Raw genomic sequence first — 24,428 nt, forward strand, 5'->3', positions numbered from 1 at the left:
AGAGCAAAAAATAGTAAGGTTTTACAGTCATGATTAAGCATTTTCTATGTAGTTTTTGAGGTGGGCAATTGATGTTTGTATGTGTAATAGTTTTTATTTTAACTTCACAAAGTTTTTTTTTTTAGAAATAATAAGTTGTTTAATCAATTTTTACTGGAAATTGATCTCAGTAATGATATAACAGTAACTTCAGCAGCATGTTATATTGTAAGTTATCATCTTGTGTCTCTGTCAGGCAACTCAGTCGCCATCTGGTGGCTCTTTGGGTGACTGGGCATCCAACTGCAATGGGACTTCTCAAGAGAATAATGGTAAGTGTGTTACCTTATTACTTCACGTAATCTCTAAATAGATGAAATAATTATTCGAAAAAAAACCCTAGTTATTGCTCCATATTTGCTGATGTAGATCCTTTTAACAAACATGTATTAGGCTTAAGTTGTGGGGAACTTAAGTTTTCTTTTTCTATTGTTATTTTTGTTTTCTAGCCCAGTGGTTTGTTAGTGTACCTTGACTCCACTGATGAGGTGCCGGAGCACGAAGAAGATAAACTCCATGTCAGAGATAACGTCAAACTTGCTCAGGTAGACTTTGTTGTGTATTCTTTGTAATATTAGGAACACTATTTTGTGTTGTTGGTTGGATTAAGACATAAATTAGCTTTGTTATGAAAAGTGCATTTTCTACAAGAGTGGTTCAGACATTTTGTTTTTGAATATTGTTTATTCAGGCCAGATCAGTAATGTAATATAACAGAAAGGTGGTGAAATATTTATATGCTAGGTATATAGCTTAACTGTAGACATGATGCAAGTAACATAATATCCCTAAATCAGTTATGATTATTGAAAATTAAAACAAAACTTTCAGGAGCACCAGAGTCGTGGCAGGAAGTTCACCAACCCTCAGTGGAAACTGGTGGAGAAGAAAGTGGAGACCATCTTACTTCATTGGAGGGCCAAGATTGGCATGCAGAAAAAAGATGTAAGTGAATGAGTTATACTAAAGTCATTTTTACATCAAGTCACCTCTTACTTTTCCCCAATCTCACTATCTGTATATATTTCTTGATGTGAGACATGATGGAATGAACACACATTAATATCAAAAGCCTCATGTAGTTCTTAAATCTTTAAAAAAGAATATAGAAAAAAAAACAAACAAAAAAAAAAAAAAGATTTGGAAAAATACAGCCCATATGTACTTTTTCTCTATATTCAACCCAAGAAAGAGAAATACTGACCAGGATATTAAGGAAAACAAATTACTGTATCTATATTGTATTATATTGTATCTATATTGTATTATATTCCCAGACTGGTGAGAAACCCATAGTGTTAAGGAAAAGAAGACAGAGGATCAAGAGTGAAGCCAACTGGGAGCTGTTCCATTACATGTTCAATCGTGACCACGCCAAGTCCAACCTTATCTGGAATTTTAAAGTAAGGGTTGATTAAAAGAGACTAGATATTTTGTGGACATTGAGGAGCTTTAAGAATAAATAGATCTGATTTTAGCAGATGGTTCAAGACCTTCTAGTATTTTGTTAGTCAGCTCTACTAGATGAATTATTCCCAGACATGGGAAGAGTTCAGTAAGCTGTAAAAGCTAGAACTTTCAATCTTGACAAAAACTTTTAAGTGTATTATTTCCATCCATCTGTTGAGTCGGGAACCCATAGAAAACTAAATCAGAGCCTTTTATATGAAGGAAAACTTTTATAATTGCAATATTCAATACTTTCCAGACATGGGAAGAATGGAAGAATTATTGTTTGCAATAATAATATTCAATGTTTTCCAGACCCGAGAAGAATTAAAAGAAGCCCTGGAAAATGAAATCCGAGCTTTCAATGTGGACAAAGACTTGAGCAGCAGTTTTATGATAGCGTGGAACCACCAGGAGTTTGAAGTGCCCTACCACTGTCTGGCGGAGGAGATCAAGATAGGAGACTACTATCTGAGGCTACTCCTAGAGGAGGATGAGAACGAAGACACTAGTGCAATTAAAAGATCGTAGGTTTCTTACTGTGAAATTTTTGATTTCTGGATTTCTTTGTAGAAATTTAGCATGAGTATTAAAGACACTTCACCGTTCCAAGTTTTCTTTCTCTAATTTAAATTTGAAATTGCTTTTGTGTGCACAGAATTTCATATTGGTATCAGGCTTGAAGCGATCTTAGGCAGGTACTTATTAAATCATATTTTTTTGGAAATGATTCATATGTTTTTAACTATATGTAATGTAATAATGATACATAACACATTCCATTTCTTTCAGCTATGAGTTTTTTAATGACCTGTACCACAGGTTTCTCCTTACACCAAAGATCCACATGAAGTGTATGTGTCTACAAGCCATGTCCATTGTCTACAGCAAGTGCCATGAAGAAATTGGAACTTTCAACGATACAAAATACATTGTAGGGATGTTAGAAAGGGTAAGAATGTAGCAGTGGTAGGAATTATTGGCCAAAGTGCTTCTGTTTACAATTATGGTTATATTATTTCTCATTCATGTAGATATTCTAATAATGTTGATATCAATATAATATCAATGTATGTATGTATTATTATTGTTGTTGCGTGTTGTTCTGATATAAAACTAATCTGGGGTTTTATTACAGTGTACAGACAAACTAGAAAGAGACAGATTGGTGCAATTTTTACAAAAGCTGATTTTAAACAAAGTGAGTAAACATTCCCAAAGAATTTTTCTTATTTTTCATTGCAATGTAATGTAATGTAATCCTCCTGAATTGCTGAAAGAACTGCTCTTTGGCTGGTTGATGACCATAGTTAAAACTTTGGGACATACTGTCTGCAGTTTTGGTTGTGAATACATTTTTGGTTTGATTGGTGTATATAAGAAAGTAATTACAAGTAGTACTGCTATGCCATTTAATTAATTACCTTTCCTATAAGTATGCGTTCTTTACTGTAACAGAGAAATGTGAAGGAACTGATGGATGCTGGTGGAATCAAAGTGCTAGTTGACCTGCTCACCCTAGCCCACCTTCATACCACTAGGGCCACAGTACCCTTACAGGTAGGTCAACTCTTGCAAGGTCAACAATGTTATATCATTGGTTGACCTGCTCACCCTAGCCCACCTTCATACCACTAGGGCCACAGTACCCTTACAGGTAGGTCAACTCTTGCAAGGTCAACAATGTTATATCATTGGTTGACCTGCTCACCCTAGCCCACCTTCATACCACTAGGCCACAGTACCTTTACAGGTAGGTCAACTTTTGCAAGGTCAACAATGTTATATCATTGGTTGACCTGCTCACCCTAGCCCACCTCCATACTACTAGGGCCACAGTACCTTTACAGGTAGGTCAACTCTTGCAAGGTCAACAATGTTATATCATTGGTTGACCTGCTCACCCTAGCCCACCTCCATACTACTAGGGCCACAGTACCCTTACAGGTAGGTTAACTCTTGCAAGGTCAAAAGTTTCATATCATTGGTTGACCTGCTCACCCTAGCCCACCTACTGTTGACGGATACTCCCCTTATTATTAATAAGCTCATGATTGGTTGCGATGTAATGTAAAGATTTACAATGGAAATTATGTTTGTCTTTTGACAAGATAAAGGATGAACTTATTTACTAAAATTGAAAATGTGTTATATATCACCTTGAATCATATTATTCTCTCTGTGTATTTAGATAAATATGTCAATTCCTTTTGTATATTTAATGGTTTTCTACTGATTTCAGAGCAATGTGTTAGAGGCTGCTCCTGACATGAAGAGGGACAGTGAGAAAGAGTGGTATTATGGCAACAAGGACAAAGAGAGGTTAGGACCTTTCAGCTTTGAAGAGGTAAGACAGGATTATTGCCATGTTTGGCCAAAATTAGATTTTGATTTACATTTTATCTATTGTACTATTCTATTTATCAATTGTACTTTCTTTTCACCAACTAAGATTATTAGTCTTATATAAAACAAACCAAGTTTTCATGAGATGTATTGTAATGCAGTGGTGGAAGTTGTTACGACTTTATCAATTCAGATGAAAGATCTATACAAAGAAGGTGTTCTCCATGCCAAGACTCGTTGTTGGGCGCAGGGTATGGATGGGTGGCGCCCCCTGTCTTCTGTTCCACAACTCAAATGGTGTCTGCTGGCAACTGGCCAAGCTGTGATGAATGAGAGTGACCTAGCCATTGCCATTCTCAATATGTTGATAAAGATATCTGAATTTTATCCAAGTAGGTAAGTAACTCAGTTTAGGAGGAAAAAAGATTTTTCCTCTGATGTTAGCCTTTCTAGGAATTTTTTTAATAAAGTGGATTTACCAGCATATAATAAAGAAGAGATATCCTATTTATATAGAAAATGGTTTTCAATCATGTGAATGAATGATATCTGTTATTCATAATAATCCACTTACCTGCAATATGTCATATTCCAGAGACCCAGATGGTGCTATAATCAGACCTCTCCCAAGGTGCAAACGTCTGCTGTCTGATGCCACGTGTTTATCGCACTTAGTGCAGGTACAGGGCAGTGAGAGCGTCATGAGATATACATTATTTTTTCACAATGAATTAGGAATTTGTAATTTGATTTGAAACAGTTTTTCATCGTATTTATTTTTAAACTTCTTTACATGAATGTTTAATTCTATATTTTGCTTTCATATTAAGTTATGGAAATGAATATATTTTTCACAAAAATGCTGATCTTAATCTATGTTTTCCTTTAGCTCCTGTTGACCTTTGACCCCATCATAGTAGAAAAGGTGGCAGTATTGCTGTATTTGATCATGCAAGACAACCCCAACTTGAGCCGGCTGTATTTAACAGGCGCTTTCTATTTCATTATGATGTACACAGGATCCAATGTTCTTCCAGTTGTCAAATTTCTTAAGTATACTCACCTAAAGCAGGCCTTCAGGTCAGATGAGGTAAGGAATTCATCAAGTGTTCATGATAGATTTTGTCCTGATTTTTCTGTGATCTCTAGAACGTCATCACTTGTAATATTTCATATTTTCCAATCCCATCACCACATCACTATAAAAAAGATTTGCTTAATCTCACAGACACCTGTTGAATACATTTGATGGAGATACGATGTATTTTATTTTGACATTATTCAAAAATGCATTTTATTTCATGAATAATTACTAAGATTAAAGTGAAGAAAGATATTTTGAGCAAACAAATATTGAAATTTTGACATGATTTCAGAACATTACATCAGACATAGTATCTCGCAGTGTGCTGGGTCACATTATGCCAGAAGCTATGATCTGCTATCTGGAGAACTACGAGTCTGAGAAGTTTGCTGAGATCTTCCTGGGAGAGTTTGATACTCCTGAGGCCATCTGGTGTAATGAAATGAGGTGAGGGAGTGAATTCTGTGAAACAAGAGGTCAATCAGTTCACGCTAAACAGATATTACATATTGCTCCAGTAAAAGAATAGTCTTTTTCTAAACTCTTTGCAACTGAAAAAATATCCTAGAATGGAACTGCCTAACAGGTTATGATAATACTGAGATATTTAACATTTGAATAAGTAGAATGTCAAAATGGTGTTTATTTAAGCTTTAGGAAACAACATGGTATATTTTCATCTGGACCAAAAATCTTAAGCAGATGACTTACAAATGACTATGAAAGCAGAAAGCAGAATTATGACTGTTCTGGTAAACTTAAAATGCATGAAAGGCACATTCTCTTCCAGACGTCTCATGATTGAGAAGATAGCGGCCCACCTCGCAGACTTCAGCCCGCGCCTGCAGAGTAACACGCGGGCTCTGTACCAGTATTGTCCTATCCCTATCATAGACTATCCACAGCTGGAGAATGAACTCTTCTGTAACATCTACTATCTCAAACATCTGTGTGATACTGTCAGGTTCCCAGACTGGCCAATCAAGGAGCCCGTAAGTGATTCTCAATTGGCCTATCAAAACTTCTGTAACATTTTTCATTCTGGCTTATCATCAAATGAGAAGGTGATGCCCAGTCATTATTTCAGAGTCCTCTTTTTTTTCTTTCCTTTTTTCTTTCTTTCAGCGTTATTTTTATCTCCAAATCTTGAAAGTTTTTTGTTGAAACTAAAGTGAATTATTATGCAATGCTCGATGCAGCTGCGTCACTGTCATTTTGTAGATTGAATTCAGGCTCCAGATAAGTTGTTGTGCAACAATCTTTCTTCACAAGCTGCCTGTTTAGATTGCAATTGATCTTTTTCTATTTTTTTAATGACAAAAGAATCAGGAAGCAAATTATTTAATTTGCAGGTGAAATTACTCAAGGACATTCTTGATGCCTGGAAGAGAGAAGTGGAGAAGAAACCTCCCAGCATGTCAATAGAAGAGGCCTTAGAAACTCTGAAACTACCCAAAGATCCTGAGGGGTAAGAGAGGTGCCAACTTAGTGTGAAGAGAAAAAAAGGATGTGATGACATTTTATTTAGTCAAAAATTGAAATACATAACATAAAAAATATGAGGATCAATAATTTGACAATTTTGAGATTTTGTGAAAATGAGGATCAATAATTTGACAATTTTGAGATTTTGTGAAAAAAGACACATTTTCAAGGTGCAATAAAAGCAGGCAAAAAAGAAGGAAATATAAAAGAAAAATGAATAAATGAATACGCAATATCATTTATGTAGATATTATTTTGTTTATTATAAGCATCATCTTGTATGTGTTCATTCCAGTACTGATGAAGGCAAGATACGAAAAGCTTACTTCAGATTGGCCCAGAAATACCATCCTGATAAGAATCCTGAGGGCAGGGTAGGTATTGTGTTAGCTGTGACCAGTGGTATTGTCTTAGCTGTGACCAGTTTGTTAGGTGTGACGGACAATTATTGAATTCATAGTGGAAGAGAAAAAACTTGTCTTTTTCAAAGTACTGGACAGTAATTGGAATACAGGTAACAGAATTATCACTTTTTATGTGTAACCATTATAGTATCGGATGAGGAAACTGCAAAATTGAAAAATGCTGTACTTTAACCTCTATTTCTGCCAAGTCTAGTTCACATATTGCTCATATGATGCATACTTTTTTCAGGACATGTTTGAGAAGGTGAACAAAGCTTACGAGTTCCTGTGCAGTAAGACTAAAATCACGGAGGGCCCCGACCCAGACAACATTGTCCTCATCCTCAGAGCACAGAGTATTTTATTCAGCAGACACAAGGATGGTAAGTGTATGGTTGATGAAAAAGTTCAAAAAAAATTTTTAATGATCACTTGTAGATTGTGAATTTTCATTCCAGTGGGGTTTCATCTTAAGTCAAAAAGTCTAGTCATGTGAAAGAGTCATGTTTTTCATTTTTTAAATGATTTCATATCAAGGGGTTTTAAAAAGTTGTTATACCACTAGATTTCTCTTAATGTGAAAGGTTTGTATGTTTTTTTACTTTTAACTTATCATATTATATGGAAAAGTACTTATGCAGTTATTTCTCTCTCCCAGTCTTGGAGCCGTACAAGTATGCAGGATATCCCATGCTGATAAAGACAATCAAAATGGAGACCCAGGACGACACCCTGTTCTCCAAGTCTGTGCCCCTCCTTGAGGCCTCCAGTGAACTGGCCTTCCACACTGTAAACTGTTCTGCCCTCAATGCAGAGGAACTCAGGAGGGAGAGTGGAATTGAGGTAGATATACGGCAACTAGCTGCCTCAGCTAAGGAGATTTAGTGTTAAGAATTGAAAGCTTTGAAGTTTATGTTCCATTCAGTAAAAAATGGTGTTAAGTATGTTTTTAAAAAATAAAAGTAATGGTCATATTCATGAATCTAACTGGGGAAATCCTTCTGTTAGATAATATCCACTGTAATTTCTGAGGTAAGAAGATAGTGAAGATAGTAGGGGAATAGAAAATTGAAGCAAGCGCTCTTTGATGTGAAAATAAGGTAGTTAAACTTAGTACTAGCATGTCCTATGAGAAGAAAAATACAAAGATTTCTAAACTGCCGTTCTCATGCTTTATTTCATGCTTTATTTAATAAGTTAAACATTTATAGGCTCATTAGGATGAGAGTAAAGTGTTACTATGAATTCAAAAACATTCAAATTATAGATTGAAATGAAAGCTAATTTTTCATGATGTTATAATTTTTTTCAAGACATTACAAGAGGCATTCTCGCGTTGTGTTGGTGTGCTGAGTTCTTCCACCAAACCTGAGGAGCTGGCAGTGAAGGTATCAGGCTTATATTAACACAGTATTTGAAAACAGGTTTAAAATAGGTGTATGGAGGTGTTAAATGGAAATAATAAAAAATTTGCTAAAAATAATTTTTAAAAATCAGTATCTTTCTAAAGTGAATTGTTTGCTTTAATAAGTGCTGTTTATTGTGAAGTACATTATATTCAACAAAACATGGGTGAAAGTTTTCGGGATTATGTCCGATTTCAGGATTTCCAGTCTTAATTTTGATCCTTTTTTCATATGGTTTAAAGGCGATGAAAAATTGCAAGCTACGTTTGCAGGATTTTCAGTTTTTACAACTTTCACCATAACAATAGATGATGGGGTAAAGGTTTCAACAAACAGATTAAAATCATCTAGATAAAATGAATTGAAAGTAAATTCTAACCCTAATTATTGTCACAAGACATGATGCTGTCTACCACCTAGTATTTTAAGAGAAATATTCTGTGTTTCAGGTGTGCATTCACATAGCCAGATGTTATGCAGTTGCCTCCCAGTTTGAAGGCTGCAGAGAGAAGATCCAGGAAAATCCAACTATTGTAAAAGATCTCTGCAGAATCCTCTACTTCAAGGTGATCTATACACTATCAGTTCATTAAGAATTAATGTAGAAATATAGACATCTCTGTAGTGCAGATAATTTTTTTCATCCTGCTATTAACAAAAATTGAAATATTATAATTGTTGTTACAAAGCCGTAAATTCTTTACAGAATCTGCCATATCTGAACACAGTGGTTGTGAACTGTGTCAGTGCTTTCTGTGTGGACTTTTACCTCCAAAACCACCTGTTCAAGTCTGGATGTATGTGGCACTTGTTACTGTTCCTGTTCAATTATGACTACACTCTGGAGGAGGGCGGAGTTGAAAGGAGTGGAGAATCCAATCAACAGGTAAATATACCATCTTAGAGCTGGTTATATTTATAAACATAAAAATAAAAATGCCAATTGGTTTTTAAAATGTTGAAAAGTGATGTCACATGTATTGATAAATCATGAAGATTGAAATAGAAATTTTACAATTTTGATAATTTTTTGCTCTTTGAAAATAGTTATGTGTATTTATGCCGTTTTGTCTCATTTAAACAATTAAGGTAACATCAAGTTGTAATAATTTACGATGATTATTTACCTATTGATAGCTGTTCAGAAACAAAACTTTTTTATTTTTATTTTTTTGTGAGTGCTGTGGAATCCCACTAAATAATCAGAACCTTTTGAAATAGTTTCAATTGATTTATTCATGCATGTTTTGTAATAAAAGTGCACAATGCTGTTTAAAGGTAACAAGAGAAAATAAGAGAAAGATTTTATGGCTAGAACTGACATGATGAATACATTTCTTACACAGAAAACAGCTTTTTGCCCATTGGGCCTCCAGCATCACATTTACTGCTCATGATCATGTTCACAATAATCAGTTCACTCTCTATAGGAAGTGGCAAACAGCTTGGCTAAGATCAGCATTCGTGCTCTGTCTCGTCTTGGAGGCTACACCCTGGGCGACGAGAGTACACCAGAGAACCCCGTGGTCAAGAAATCCCTGGCTGCGCTACTGACACCATACATGTCTAGGAAATTAGCCAATGATAACCCTGCCGAGGTGAGTGTGCTCGATATGGCATAAATGTCCTGTCTATCTGATAAACACAGGATTGGAGCTCAAGAAAAAGGGTACTTTTGATTTTATATGAAGAGCATGTGTGCCAAACCTTTACAGTGAATGAATGTCAGTTTACAATTTTCTTATATAATCATCTCTGTGTTCTACATATTTGACTGTTTTTCTCTGTAGTCTCCAGAAATCCTATCTGAGGTAAAGAGAAAGCTTTCCTTATCATATTCAGTTCGTGGATTTTACTCTATCATTGTTTGATTACATTGTAGTACCAATTACAATATATTTCAAAACAGCATATAATTACCAAACCCTCTCTTACCCTTCACACTGTGTTAAAAACCCAACACACAGTACAGTGTCACACCTAGCACAATATCACAAGAAGCACTGTCACACCTAACACACTGTCACACCCAATGCATTATCACAGCTTACTGTCTCCCTTTGACACACACATGGCAAAACATGCCATACATAGTCACTTATGACACTGAAGTGCATAACAATAAATTGTTATTTTTGAATAGTTCACTTTTACATGAGATTTAAATCCACTTATTAAAAGACGGAACTATACCAATATTTTACAATGATTTATACCTGAGATCAACACATGATGGTTATTGACTTGATTGTTCATCATTCTTGGATTTTAGACTTGGGATATTGAGGTATGTAGTGCTGTATCAGTGTAGCATGGTCACTTAATGTATCTTACTACTTTGGACAGTTTTGTCAGAATAACTTCAGTCAAAAGTTGGTGTTAACTTAAATACCTAAGATTTAGGCCTAATTTGCCTAAAGGATAAATTATTGATAGTTTTCTTAAATGGGGATGTTGGGCTTAGCCTTTTTTTAATGAAAAGTGAGAAATAACCCAGGGTTGCTCAAGCTTTATTGAAGTTTATCCTTTGAGGAATTTCAGTCAATAAGTTAAGACCAACTTTATTTCATTGTAAAACTTTAAGTTTGTGAACACATTGTCCTTTCTGCATGTTATATAATATGGACAAGTAGGCCTACTAATGGCATTATTCTGTATGGTGGCCCATTTGTATGGTGGGTACAGGTTTCTCTTCTTTCCCAGGAAAATTTCAGACTTCCTTTTAGACCTAATACTAGAGCTAAAGGAAAACTTTTCAGAATTAGTTTTTCATTAACAAGTCATGATTAAGATTTTTTTGGTCTTTGTTCTTAAGTGACTGTATTTTCTTTTGTGGCATCTATGTTTATACCCCTTTCACTGTTTTTGGGTGTGGGGGAGGGGGAGACTGTTTTGCTGGAGGTTTGAAACTGGCATTTATAAGTTTTATGAAAGCAAAACAATTGTTTAATCATGTCTGTGCATCATATAAGTAGCATGTTTGTGTGGATGCATGATATTGGAATCACTTTTACTTATTATATTTTCCCCTCCTGTTGATAATAGTATAGATTATAATTTATAAATGTTTTTGTAAAAATGTAGACTAAGATCCTTAGAAAGTGAAACATACAAGTGACTCAATTGGTGGGTTTAATTTGTAAATCTCCGTTGTCTGTGGTGGTAGATTTATTTTCCATCTTTGATTTCAGCACCATTTTAACACTATTCTTGTGATGAATGTCATTAACATGTGCACTCTTTGAATGTGACTTTGATCCATTTGTTTCCAACTGTTTCATGAAATGTTTAACTCTCTGTTGACTTTACAATATTTTTTTTGAGGTCATTCGGTTTGTGATGATTAAAGATTAAAGATTGTTTGACTTTCAACACTTAAGATCTTGAGTACTTACTTGAACTAGTGGAATATAGTGTACTTTTATTGGTTCAGCCTTTAAAAAATGGTACATTCTTCACAACTTGTTTTAAACTTTAGAAGTAAATGTATATTTTGTTTGGTTTCCAGGTATTGAAGATCCTGAACAGTAACACAGAGAACCCGTATCTTATCTGGGACAACGCCACCAGAGCAGAACTCAACGAGTTTGTCAGTGATCAACAGCAGTTAGTGATAAGACATGTGAGTTCAGAGATATGGGTCTGGCTTCACAAATAGTTTGTGTCCTTTTACAATGGAACATGTACTAGGTAGTTCTAACTAATTCTGCAGGGATTTTTGCTGAATGCAATCAGGTTAAAAGATAAACATGACTCCTCCTGGCATTGAGTAGAATATAGAAAAGTGGCTTCTGGCAATGTTGACAATAAAATCTTTGTCAGACAAGCCTAATTTCCTCAAGAGGCTCATTTAACAAGCCCTTGGGTGCATGTCCAGTGTTTACAGAAGCAGAAGAAAGTTAAGTCATAAATTAATTGCACCCAAAGACATCAAATTATCTTTCTCCGAAGGTAATTATTTCAATACTGAAATAAAAATAGGCAAACTTTTCACCATTTCCAGGGTGATTGTGACCCAGATTTTGGCTCCACATTTGTCTACACCATCCACAGCAAGGAGTTGATAGTAGGAGAGATCTTTGTCAGGGTATACAACGAACAGCCAACATTTCCTCTGGAAAAACCTAAGACTTTCACCATTGACCTGCTGGACTTCCTAGGATCACAGGCTCAGGTAATTCTCAAAATTTTCAATTATTTGTAGATTAAAAATTGAAATGAAAAATCACCTCTTATTTTAACAAATTTAGCCATTGTGCCAAAAATAGAAAAAAAGAAAAACTTTTGTATCTTTATCTCTCTGTATTATTTATGATACATACCATGTGTCCCTCTAAATGAGGTACACACCAACACACACAAAGACTGAAACATTTCATCTTTGATGCATTAAAATTTCACAAATGATAATAATTAGTCTATTTCTCCCCAGTATTTACATTCCCTGATGTCCCTGCAGCAGGCTGAAATCTGTGCCAACAAACAAGGTGAGAGATTGAAACAGGTGGAGCAGGCCCTGGAAGCACTGAGGAATGTCATCAAAAATAACCCAGGTAAATGTTGTAGTGGTTAATAATAATAATAATAATAATAATAATAATAATAATTTGATGGATGGAGAGACACAGATAAATAAGTAAATGTCAGTAATATGAATAATAATGGTTATCACACTTAAAGTGGTGATCTCCTTTGATAAATGTTATATTTTCTAAAGATATAATCCATTAACTTTCAAGCAGTTTGACTGGTGAAGGTGTCTGGAAGTTTTTTCAATCTCTCACTCTGATTCCAGGTGTAGAAATTCAGTGCATAGGTCACTTCAAGCTGCTGTTTGCTCTCCTCAGACTTCACGGCTGCAGTACAGTACAACAGTTTGCTTTAGAGGTAGGTATAACTAGCTGTTTGCTCTCCTTAGACTTCACGGCTGCAGTACAGTACAACAGTTTGCTTTAGAGGTAGGTATAACTAGCTGTTTGTTCTCCTCAGACTTCACGGCTGTGGTACAGTACAACAGTTTGCTTTAGAGGTAGGTATAACTAGCTGTTTGCTCTCCTCAGACTTCATGGCTGTGGTACAGTACAACAGTTTGCTTTAGAGGTAGGTATAACTAGCTGTTTGCTCTCCTCAGACTTCATGGCTGTGGTACAGTACAACAGTTTGCTTTAGAGGTAGGTATAACTAGCTGTTTGCACTCCTCAGACTTCATGGCTGTGGTACAGTACAACAGTTTGCTTTAGAGGTAGGTATAACTAGCTGTTTGCACTCCTCAGACTTCACGGCTGTGGTACAGTACAACAGTTTGCTTTAGAGGTAGGTATAACTAGCTGTTTGCTCTCCTCAGACTTCATGGCTGTGGTACAGTACAACAGTTTGCTTTAGAGGTAGGTATAACTAGCTGTTTGCTCTCCTCAGACTTCATGGCTGTGGTACAGTACAACAGTTTGCTTTAGAGGTAGGTATAACTAGCTGTTTGCTCTCCTCAGACTTCATGGCTGTGGTACAGTACAACAGTTTGCTTTAGAGGTAGGTATAACTAGCTGTTTGTTCTCCTCAGATTTCACGGCTGTGGTACAGTACAACAGTTTGCTTTAGAGGTAGGTATAACTAGCTGTTTGCTCTCCTCAGACTTCATGGCTGTGGTACAGTACAACAGTTTGCTCTAGAGGTAGGTATAACTAGCTGTTTGCTCTCCTTAGACTTCATGGCTGTGGTACAGTACAACAGTTTGCTTTAGAGGTAGGTATAACTAGCTGTTTGCTCTCCTTAGACTTCATGGCTGTGGTACAGTACAACAGTTTGCTTTAGAGGTAGGTATAACTAGCTGTTTGCTCTCCTTAGACTTCATGGCTGTGGTACAGTACAACAGTTTGCTTTAGAGGTAGGTATAACTAGCTGTTTGCTCTCCTTAGACTTCATGGCTGTGGTACAGTACAACAGTTTGCTTTAGAGGTAGGTATAACTAGCTGTTTGCTCTCCTCAGACTTCATGGCTGTGGTACAGTACAACAGTTTGCTTTAGAGGTAGGTATAACTAGCTGTTTGCTCTCCTTAGGCTTCATGGCTGTGGTACAGTACAACAGTTTGCTTTAGAGGTAGGTATAACTAGCTGTTTGCACTCCTCAGACTTCATGGCTGTGGTACAGTACAACAGTTTGCTTTAGAGGTAGGTATAACTAGCTGTTTGTTCTCCTCAGACTTCACGGCTGTGGTACAGTACAACAGTTTGCTTTAGAGGTAGGTATAACTAGCTGTTTGCTCTCCTCAGACTTCACGGCTGTGGTACAGTACAACAGTTTGCTTTAGAGGTAGGTATAACTAGCTGTTTGCTCTCCTCAGACTTCATGGCTGTGGTACAGTACAACAGTTTGCTTTAGAGGTAGGTATAACTAGCTGTTTGCTCTCCTCAGACTTCATGGCTGTGGTACAGTACAACAGTTTGCTTTAGAGGTAGGTATAACTAGCTGTTTGTTCTCCTCAGACTTCACGGCTGTGGTACAGTACAACAGTTTGCTTTAGAGGTAGGTATAACTAGCTGTTTGCTCTCCTCAGACTTCATGGCTGTGGTACAGTACAACAGTTTGCTCTAGAGGTAGGTATAACTAGCTGTTTGCTCTCCTTAGACTTCATGGCTGTGGTACAGTACAACAGTTTGCTTTAGAGGTAGGTATAACTAGCTGTTTGCTCTCCTTAGACTTCATGGCTGTGGTACAGTACAACAGTTTGCTTTAGAGGTAGGTATAACTAGCTGTTTGCTCTCCTTAGACTTCATGGCTGTGGTACAGTACAACAGTTTGCTTTAGAGGTAGGTATAACTAGCTGTTTGCTCTCCTTAGACTTCATGGCTGTGGTACAGTACAACAGTTTGCTTTAGAGGTAGGTATAACTAGCTGTTTGCTCTCCTCAGGCTTCATGGCTGTGGTACAGTACAACAGTTTGCTTTAGAGGTAGGTATAACTAGCTGTTTGCTCTCCTTAGGCTTCATGGCTGTGGTACAGTACAACAGTTTGCTTTAGAGGTAGGTATAACTAGCTGTTTGCTCTCCTCAGACTTCATGGCTGTGGTACAGTACAACAGTTTGCTTTAGAGGTAGGTATAACTAGCTGTTTGCACTCCTCAGACTTCACGGCTGTGGTACAGTACAACAGTTTGCTTTAGAGGTAGGTATAACTAGCTGTTTGCACTCCTCAGACTTCACGGCTGTGGTACAGTACAACAGTTTGCTTTAGAGGTAGGTATAACTAGCTGTTTGCTCTCCTCAGACTTCATGGCTGTGGTACAGTACAACAGTTTGCTTTAGAGGTAGGTATAACTAGCTGTTTGCTCTCCTCAGACTTCATGGCTGTGGTACAGTACAACAGTTTGCTTTAGAGGTAGGTATAACTAGCTGTTTGCTCTCCTCAGACTTCATGGCTGTGGTACAGTACAACAGTTTGCTTTAGAGGTAGGTATAACTAGCTGTTTGTTCTCCTCAGATTTCACGGCTGTGGTACAGTACAACAGTTTGCTTTAGAGGTAGGTATAACTAGCTGTTTGCTCTCCTCAGACTTCATGGCTGTGGTACAGTACAACAGTTTGCTCTAGAGGTAGGTATAACTAGCTGTTTGCTCTCCTTAGACTTCATGGCTGTGGTACAGTACAACAGTTTGCTTTAGAGGTAGGTATAACTAGCTGTTTGCTCTCCTTAGACTTCATGGCTGTGGTACAGTACAACAGTTTGCTTTAGAGGTAGGTATAACTAGCTGTTTGCTCTCCTTAGACTTCATGGCTGTGGTACAGTACAACAGTTTGCTTTAGAGGTAGGTATAACTAGCTGTTTGCTCTCCTCAGACTTCATGGCTGTGGTACAGTACAACAGTTTGCTTTAGAGGTAGGTATAACTAGCTGTTTGCTCTCCTTAGGCTTCATGGCTGTGGTACAGTACAACAGTTTGCTTTAGAGGTAGGTATAACTAGCTGTTTGCACTCCTCAGACTTCATGGCTGTGGTACAGTACAACAGTTTGCTTTAGAGGTAGGTATAACTAGCTGTTTGTTCTCCTCAGACTTCACGGCTGTGGTACAGTACAACAGTTTGCTTTAGAGGTAGGTATAACTAGCTGTTTGCTCTCCTCAGACTTCACGGCTGTGGTACAGTACAACAGTTTGCTTTAGAGGTAGGTATAACTAGCTGTTTGCTCTCCTCAGACTTCATGGCTGTGGTACAGTACAACAGTTTGCTTTAGAGGTAGGTATAACTAGCTGTTTGCTCTCCTCAGACTTCATGGCTGTGGTACAGTACAACAGTTTGCTTTAGAGGTAGGTATAACTAGCTGTTTGTTCTCCTCAGACTTCACGGCTGTGGTACAGTACAACAGTTTGCTTTAGAGGTAGGTATAACTAGCTGTTTGCTCTCCTCAGACTTCATGGCTGTGGTACAGTACAACAGTTTGCTCTAGAGGTAGGTATAACTAGCTGTTTGCTCTCCTTAGACTTCATGGCTGTGGTACAGTACAACAGTTTGCTTTAGAGGTAGGTATAACTAGCTGTTTGCTCTCCTTAGACTTCATGGCTGTGGTACAGTACAACAGTTTGCTTTAGAGGTAGGTATAACTAGCTGTTTGCTCTCCTTAGACTTCATGGCTGTGGTACAGTACAACAGTTTGCTTTAGAGGTAGGTATAACTAGCTGTTTGCTCTCCTTAGACTTCATGGCTGTGGTACAGTACAACAGTTTGCTTTAGAGGTAGGTATAACTAGCTGTTTGCTCTCCTCAGACTTCATGGCTGTGGTACAGTACAACAGTTTGCTTTAGAGGTAGGTATAACTAGCTGTTTGCTCTCCTTAGGCTTCATGGCTGTGGTACAGTACAACAGTTTGCTTTAGAGGTAGGTATAACTAGCTGTTTGCACTCCTCAGACTTCATGGCTGTGGTACAGTACAACAGTTTGCTTTAGAGGTAGGTATAACTAGCTGTTTGCTCTCCTTAGACTTCATGGCTGTGGTACAGTACAACAGTTTGCTTTAGAGGTAGGTATAACTAGCTGTTTGCTCTCCTCAGACTTCATGGCTGTGGTACAGTACAACAGTTTGCTTTAGAGGTAGGTATAACTAGCTGTTTGCTCTCCTTAGGCTTCATGGCTGTGGTACAGTACAACAGTTTGCTTTAGAGGTAGGTATAACTAGCTGTTTGCTCTCCTCAGACTTCATGGCTGTGGTACAGTACAACAGTTTGCTTTAGAGGTAGGTATAACTAGCTGTTTGCTCTCCTCAGACTTCACGGCTGTGGTACAGTACAACAGTTTGCTCTAGAGGTAGGTATAACTAGCTGTTTGCTCTCCTCAGACTTCATGGCTGTGGTACAGTACAACAGTTTGCTTTAGAGGTAGGTATAACTAGCTGTTTGCTCTCCTCAGACTTCATGGCTGTGGTACAGTACAACAGTTTGCTTTAGAGGTAGGTATAACTAGCTGTTTGTTCTCCTTAGACTTCATGGCTGTGGTACAGTACAACAGTTTGCTTTAGAGGTAGGTATAACTAGCTGTTTGTTCTCCTTAGACTTCATGGCTGTGGTACAGTACAACAGTTTGCTTTAGAGGTAGGTATAACTAGCTGTTTGTTCTCCTTAGACTTCATGGCTGTGGTACAGTACAACAGTTTGCTTTAGAGGTAGGTATAACTAGCTGTTTGTTCTCCTTAGACTTCATGGCTGTGGTACAGTACAACAGTTTGCTTTAGAGGTAGGTATAACTAGCTGTTTGTTCTCCTTAGACTTCATGGCTGTGGTACAGTACAACAGTTTGCTTTAGAGGTAGGTATAACTAGCTGTTTGTTCTCCTTAGACTTCATGGCTGTGGTACAGTACAACAGTTTGCTTTAGAGGTAGGTATAACTAGCTGTTTGTTCTCCTTAGACTTCATGGCTGTGGTACAGTACAACAGTTTGCTTTAGAGGTAGGTATAACTAGCTGTTTGCTCTCCTTAGGCTTCATGGCTGTGGTACAGTACAACAGTTTGCTTTAGAGGTAGGTATAACTAGCTATAGGACACATATCTTTATCTATTCTACGTATTTCCATTTTTTAAAGTGATTATCTGACAACAATGTCAGATGATCTCCAATCAAAAAAATGGTATTGCTGGCTTAGTGGGAATATCTTTGAAGTAGCAGTTAAAGCAGTTTCACAACCAGCACATTACTTATATAGCAGTTCCCTGGCACATTTTAAATTCTTGGTGGTATTTCCTCAACACAACCTCTCAGATTTGTATAATTTTTACTATCTGTTCTCAAGAATAATGATGCTAGATTGATGCATCGTTGGTTTAATCTGTATAATATGTAATATTATTTTATATAGGTGCTGAACAGTGTGACCACCAACAAAGAATGTGTCAATGACATATCTGCCTCAGAGGTCCTAGCATATTTACTTATAGTGATACAGACATTGCCAAAGTGTAAGTATAGAAGTTAACAATCTTCATTCATAGTGCTACAGATATACAGGCAGTTCCAGAATGTTGATGCTATCAGTATTTGATTTCAATGGCACTTTAAAATGACAACGACAAATAAAATGGCTTACAATATCAAGCTTCTTTCCCACTTGACACACTGAGTTATATTTTCATATAATGGTACAATAAGGTAAATTATAATTTGAATATGTGAATAGTTAATATCCATCTTATTAATGTCGGCATTTACCATATATTTTCTATTCCTTCCTTTAGGCCATACATTGATTTTAGAGACACTGTATGCATTGATGTCAAATACACAGATTGTAAAGGAGGCTATGCAAAAGGGTAAGTTATGCAATTAATTATTTCCCAGAATATTGTAAATATTGTCTAACCATGCTGATTATGTAGATAATACTTCAATCTGCCATTGTCTTTTTGTTGCATGCATATAATGGACCTGCACATACATGAACAGATCCAAATACACATACACACACCCACACACACTCAGTTTGAAATCAAAGTGTGTATTTTGATTCACCCAGTAGATGTGACAATCAATAAAGAATGAAGTCTCAAACAGGACACTTATGAGATCTAGTCTCCATTCTTTGACTGAGGGTGCATTCACAATGAAAATATAGTACTGGATGGTTCAAACTAACTCCATGGGGACTCTTGCTGAGTGCAGTCAGTTAAACAGACTAGGAGGTGTTATTTCCAACTTATTTACACAATCACCAGCTTGCCTGTATTGTACTTAACACCAGGAGGAGGCATGTAAATCTTGTCATCTGATTGCATTCAGCGAGAGCCTGGTGGAGTTAGTTCAAACTACATAGTATACCTCATTGTCACACCCACTATCTGCTATATTTTCAGGAGCTCTGATTTATTTACTGGACCTGTTCTGTAACAGCACCAACCCCGCAGTGCGGGAGCAGACGGCTGAGTTGTTTGGGAAGATGCTGGCAGACAAGCTGGTGGGACCCAAGGTACGCATCATCCTCGCCAAGTTCCTCCCCAGTATCTTCATGGATGCCATGAGAGACTCTGCTGAGGCCAGTGTGCACATGTTTGAAGGTGAGAATTAATCAGCATATGCTCAGTACTGAAAACTTGTCTATTTAAAACAAAGAATGATTGAACAATTAAAAATTTGTAGAACATAAATATTGGACAGTCGTGTCTTTTTCTCATGTATATCATTATACCATGTATTCTAAGTGTAAGTCTACATAACATTTTGATGGATTTTAATCTTAAAATAAAATTATTATTATAATTAAATACTGGATTTTTTTATGCTTTGATCTGTGGTGAAAATATTTTTTTTAAACAATGTTTATATTCCATTGTTGAAGTTCTTATGAGAGTTTTTGAATCTTCATTGTTTGAATTTACCAGGAACACATGAGAACCCAGAGCTGATCTGGAATGATGACGCCAGAGACAGAGTGTGCAGGACAGTGAAGGAGATGAAGAAAGAGTGAGGGATCTCACTGACCTGTTTATTTATTTATTTATTTATTTATTGTTTTAAATTCACAATACACAAGAAAACCAAGTTATAATAAATAATAGATACACAATGGCACAGTGTAATTCACTGTAATTAAGGGTTACAAATAGCAGCATACAAATTTTAGTTTCCTTGCCATTAGTATTATGGAATTTCAATAGCAATACAAGTGTTGAAACTTTTGCTTATTTTAATGGAATATTTATGGAAACAGACATTTATTAATTCTAATTTCTGATATTCATCTAAATAGTAAATGCCATAATGTACATCGTTTCGATTTCCATTCTCCTCCAGATTTTACAGTGAGCAAAAAGACAACCCCACAGCCAAATGGAAGCTACCCCAGGAGTTTGATGTGACAGGGTCTGATGTAGAGGGAGAGGTGGTGGTGGCAGGAGTGTATCTGAGGCTGTTTGTCGCCAACCCGGCCTGGGTGCTCAGAAAACCTAAAGAATTCCTCACAGAGTTGTTGGAGAAGTGGGGGCAGTTGTGTGGATCACAGTCTCCTAATGTAAGTTATAGTATGGACACTGAAGTGATACTCCCTCCATAAAGATTTCACATTATGATCTGACCTTCCGTGTCTTGTGGCCAGGCACCATTGTTCTAAACATTGCAGATTCTTTTCTTCAATTATGTACTGAAAAAAAAAAATACAACATTTTATTGTAAATAGAACTTAGTCATGAATGTCTCTTACAAATTTTCTCAATTTGATACAATTTTTGTTACAATTTCGTACAAGATTTCCCCATTTTATTTCCAGGGAGACATGTTGGAGATGGTGACGTCTGCCCTGGTGTTGTTCTGCCAGGCTCAGACGGCCATGGTGGACCAGGTGCCACAGCTAGGACACATCCCCAAGATATTCCAGTACATGAGTTCCAAGAACACAGCCATTCCCTTCTCTGCTGTACAAATAGTACGACAGCTGGCAGAGAGTGATGTAAGGACAAGATGTTGTTTCCAAAAACAAAAAGAACATTTATTTACATTATGTATACTTTCAAAAGAGTTGTCTTATATTTTCTCATTAACTTTTGTCTGTTGGATACCGCTTTCCAATTTGTTTAATGGTTTGAACTGAACTTTCATTGCCAACATAGAAATTCATAAGTCAGAATTGTTTATAAAGTTCTGTTTCTTTATTGCCAGATCTGTATACGTGCCATGGCCCAGGTGGAGTGTATAGGACCAATGAAGATTGCTATGAAGATCAGGAAGGATGCAGTGGGCACAGCATGTGAGGCCCTCAACAAGATGTTCTCATTAGGGGAGGACGAGCTTGTCCAGCAGGCTCTCAAAACAGAGATGGTGCAATTTTTACTCAGATTTTTAGAGACTGGACTTGAAAATGCAGAGAACCCAGCAGCCATTAAAGCTCAGATTGTGAAAGCACTGAAAGCCATGCAGAATAGTTTGGCCCATGGAGAAGCAGTAAGTTGGAACAGATGAACATGTTTATGAAATATATTATTGTTACAGTATATTATTGTAACATCTACTCACATCAGTCTGTTGGAAGTTGTGTTTGTTAATTATCCAACTACCAAGCTGGTAGTTGTCATTGACTTAGTATTAAACTAGTGAACATTTTTCCATTATTGTTGCTGTTTAACTTTTTTTTCAATTTTTCTTTCTTAACCTTGGTTATCAATCCATAAGTAATTAAGCTGGATAAAAATTATAAACAAAGGGAATCTTACAAACTGTTACACTTCACATGCAAACTGTATTATTTATTCTTTCAGGTTACCACCATACTAAGTGAGTCTTCTGTGTGGAAGGAATACAAGGATCAGAAACATGATCTGTTCATCTCAGACAACAAGGTGGCAGGATATCTAACAGGTAGGTGGAGGACACAGCCACACTGAACATGCCCTGTATATTTGATAAAGTGTTGACACTCACTGATATTTTAAATGCATGATTATTTAAAATCTGTTTCTGAATTTGCAGTGTCTGTCACTAGATTATTACCAGGCAGTCATTTTAAATGCATTAATTTATAATTATGTATTTATTTTATCAAACTGCTTGTCATGATAAAATAAATTAAAAATTTAAAATATATTATAACATATTATAACATATTCAACTCAGTAATACATATTATTGATACTTTGTTATATTTTAGGACCTGGTGTTGCTGGCTACCTGACTGCTGGCACCTCCTCTAATATGCCCAGTGCCCCACCCCCAGTCTTCCCTCAGGACCATTAACCCTTAAGGACTAATAAAAGCTCTGAGATTAGCACCAAATATCAGCAATGCAGTGTTATACCAGGGATCACCAAGAATGAACTGCAGGCAAAGGAACGCTCGCCTGTTATAATTTCATGATAAGTTTTCTAGGAAATGAGAACATGGGCAGGAGGTTCTTGTCTTTCTAAAGGATGTTCACTGTAAAAGGAATGGAAAGGAATTTGATAATATGCTTTCCTCACCAGATGATTGATTTATATTTTTTTCTTTTTATTACATGTAAAAACCAGATTCCTATATATTCCAGACAGCTATAAACCCCAGAGATCAGTGTTGTCTCTTTTAACACCAAATCAGAAGGAAAGTAGTGCAGTCATACTAGCAGGCCAAAATGTCATGAAAATATATGGATATTTAATTATGCACTGACAGACTTGTGTTTCAAGCTGTTCAATCTAAACAAGAGCTCCCCTCTCCCCTTCACAGCAAAAGACGGGTTAAATGGCTTGGCTCAGTGGTGTTTGAATATTACATTACAAGCTGCAGTGTAACATTTTACGTAAAATAAAAATGAAGGATCAAAGATGAGTGGAGGGGGTGTCTGCCATTATTAATGTAAACTGCCTGTAAGAGTGGCACATAGATCATAAATCCAAAGAGGATTAAAATATGTGAAGGACCTTGTAGGACCAGTGAATGTTTCATTAATGTTATAGAAGATAATAGACAAAAACAGATGGCAAGAATAAGATAATAATCGTACGGATGCTTCAAACAATAATACTTTTCTGATTTTTATATTTTGTCCACAAGTGTAGAAAATACTTTAAATTGAATGTTTTTTATTTTTATTTCTCGAGATAATTGGTGATGAATTTCTTTATTTACCAAGTTCAACTGCTAGTATTAAGTGCTCTGTTGACAAAAGATATAAAGCACGATTCAAACTGGGACAATAGTGATATCTGTATGGAAGTTACAACATCGCTATGTTTTATAAATGTAGTTTCAAAAATGTGCAACTACTTTGTATGTATTTATTAAATAAGAATAATGAAGGATAACAAATTAATTTTAGATGGTGCACATAAAGAAAAGAACATTTTTTAAGTTGAAGCAAGATTTTATTGAAAATGCGCCTGCTTTAAATTGAATCCACATGGTGCTACTCGTAAGTGATAAGTAGATTGTGCGACATTGAAAAAAAAGCGACTGATCTGCATTTTAATATTGATTCTTTAATTCTGTACTGTGTTAGTTAATACATGCGCATAATTTTGTCTTTATCTTTAATATAGTAAAAGGAAAGCTGTGTGGATTGATGGAAGATTAACGAGAAGTGTTACTTAGGCTTATCATAACGATCTATTTTTGAAAAAAGTCAGTTCCTGAACATTGTGAAAAATTGTACAGAGATTATGAAATCACTTGTTAATGTAAATATTGTAAGGATCAGTGGAATATCATGTTACCATTAAATAAAATATCGAATTTATTAAGAAAACACAATTGTTATATTTGTCTTTTCATATTCACATTTCAATGGCGGATTTATGGGGGGGGGGGGGGGGGTTCAGCACTTTTGGTGATTTTAAGAGGCATAGCAAAAATAAAGATGTTAAAAATTTAGTGTTATTCACTTGCATGAGTTTAAAATTGCTTTTCCTTATTCTGACCATGTGGGTTAAAATCGTAGGTGGCTGCATCAATAACGTATCGATCTTCAAGGTAGCCGCACGGAAGGCTAACGGCAACAGTAACGAGACTGATAAAGGGCTCCGCACGATCACTTTTCAACCGAAAAACCAATTTTCGTCACGTGACTTCAGGTTCGTGTTGTAGGAGTGACACGGCACCCGCACGTAATGTAAACGTAATCAACGTAGCCCGAAGCTACCTACGATGTCGAATAGAAAATTTTACGGAAATCATACACGATTTCATACACGGCAAGAATGTAATCTAGGCTTTAGGCAGCCTGTCGGGAAGAGAATGTGAACGCGACTTTAGATAGTTAACTCTTGTTTTAGTTTAATCA

General features: G+C 36.9%; 1 protein-coding gene across 2 annotated transcripts in view; it reads left to right on the plus strand.

Annotated features, from left to right (window-relative positions):
- Positions 1-23,899, plus strand: part of LOC106158592 (dnaJ homolog subfamily C member 13) — a 31,557-nt gene extending 7,658 nt beyond the window's left edge. Inside the window, exons 16-51 of one of the 2 annotated variants that reach the window (XM_087004236.1) lie at positions 236-311; positions 489-584; positions 871-984; positions 1,317-1,442; positions 1,804-2,015; positions 2,281-2,440; positions 2,627-2,689; positions 2,947-3,048; positions 3,731-3,835; positions 4,028-4,230; positions 4,430-4,514; positions 4,724-4,924; positions 5,211-5,365; positions 5,709-5,910; positions 6,271-6,386; positions 6,699-6,777; positions 7,058-7,190; positions 7,466-7,650; positions 8,121-8,195; positions 8,663-8,779; positions 8,920-9,099; positions 9,644-9,811; positions 10,486-10,500; positions 11,722-11,835; positions 12,217-12,387; positions 12,646-12,766; positions 13,009-13,100; positions 18,549-18,648; positions 18,925-18,999; positions 19,540-19,740; positions 20,065-20,146; positions 20,477-20,693; positions 20,949-21,128; positions 21,338-21,619; positions 21,934-22,033; positions 22,323-23,899. In XM_087004236.1, the coding sequence (XP_086860362.1) occupies positions 236-311; positions 489-584; positions 871-984; positions 1,317-1,442; positions 1,804-2,015; positions 2,281-2,440; positions 2,627-2,689; positions 2,947-3,048; positions 3,731-3,835; positions 4,028-4,230; positions 4,430-4,514; positions 4,724-4,924; positions 5,211-5,365; positions 5,709-5,910; positions 6,271-6,386; positions 6,699-6,777; positions 7,058-7,190; positions 7,466-7,650; positions 8,121-8,195; positions 8,663-8,779; positions 8,920-9,099; positions 9,644-9,811; positions 10,486-10,500; positions 11,722-11,835; positions 12,217-12,387; positions 12,646-12,766; positions 13,009-13,100; positions 18,549-18,648; positions 18,925-18,999; positions 19,540-19,740; positions 20,065-20,146; positions 20,477-20,693; positions 20,949-21,128; positions 21,338-21,619; positions 21,934-22,033; positions 22,323-22,408 (4,789 nt within the window). In that variant the 3' untranslated portion in view covers positions 22,409-23,899. The remainder of the gene's footprint in view (positions 1-235; positions 312-488; positions 585-870; positions 985-1,316; positions 1,443-1,803; positions 2,016-2,280; positions 2,441-2,626; positions 2,690-2,946; positions 3,049-3,730; positions 3,836-4,027; positions 4,231-4,429; positions 4,515-4,723; positions 4,925-5,210; positions 5,366-5,708; positions 5,911-6,270; positions 6,387-6,698; positions 6,778-7,057; positions 7,191-7,465; positions 7,651-8,120; positions 8,196-8,662; positions 8,780-8,919; positions 9,100-9,643; positions 9,812-10,485; positions 10,501-11,721; positions 11,836-12,216; positions 12,388-12,645; positions 12,767-13,008; positions 13,101-18,548; positions 18,649-18,924; positions 19,000-19,539; positions 19,741-20,064; positions 20,147-20,476; positions 20,694-20,948; positions 21,129-21,337; positions 21,620-21,933; positions 22,034-22,322) is intronic. The other variant, XM_087004237.1, reaches the window with a different exon arrangement.
- The last annotated feature ends 529 nt before the right edge of the window (positions 23,900-24,428 follow it).

This window comes from Lingula anatina, chromosome 2 (genome assembly GCF_051362555.1).
Source record: "Lingula anatina isolate TDL-2025a chromosome 2, LinAna3.0, whole genome shotgun sequence".
Taxonomy (NCBI): domain Eukaryota; kingdom Metazoa; phylum Brachiopoda; class Lingulata; order Lingulida; family Lingulidae; genus Lingula; species Lingula anatina.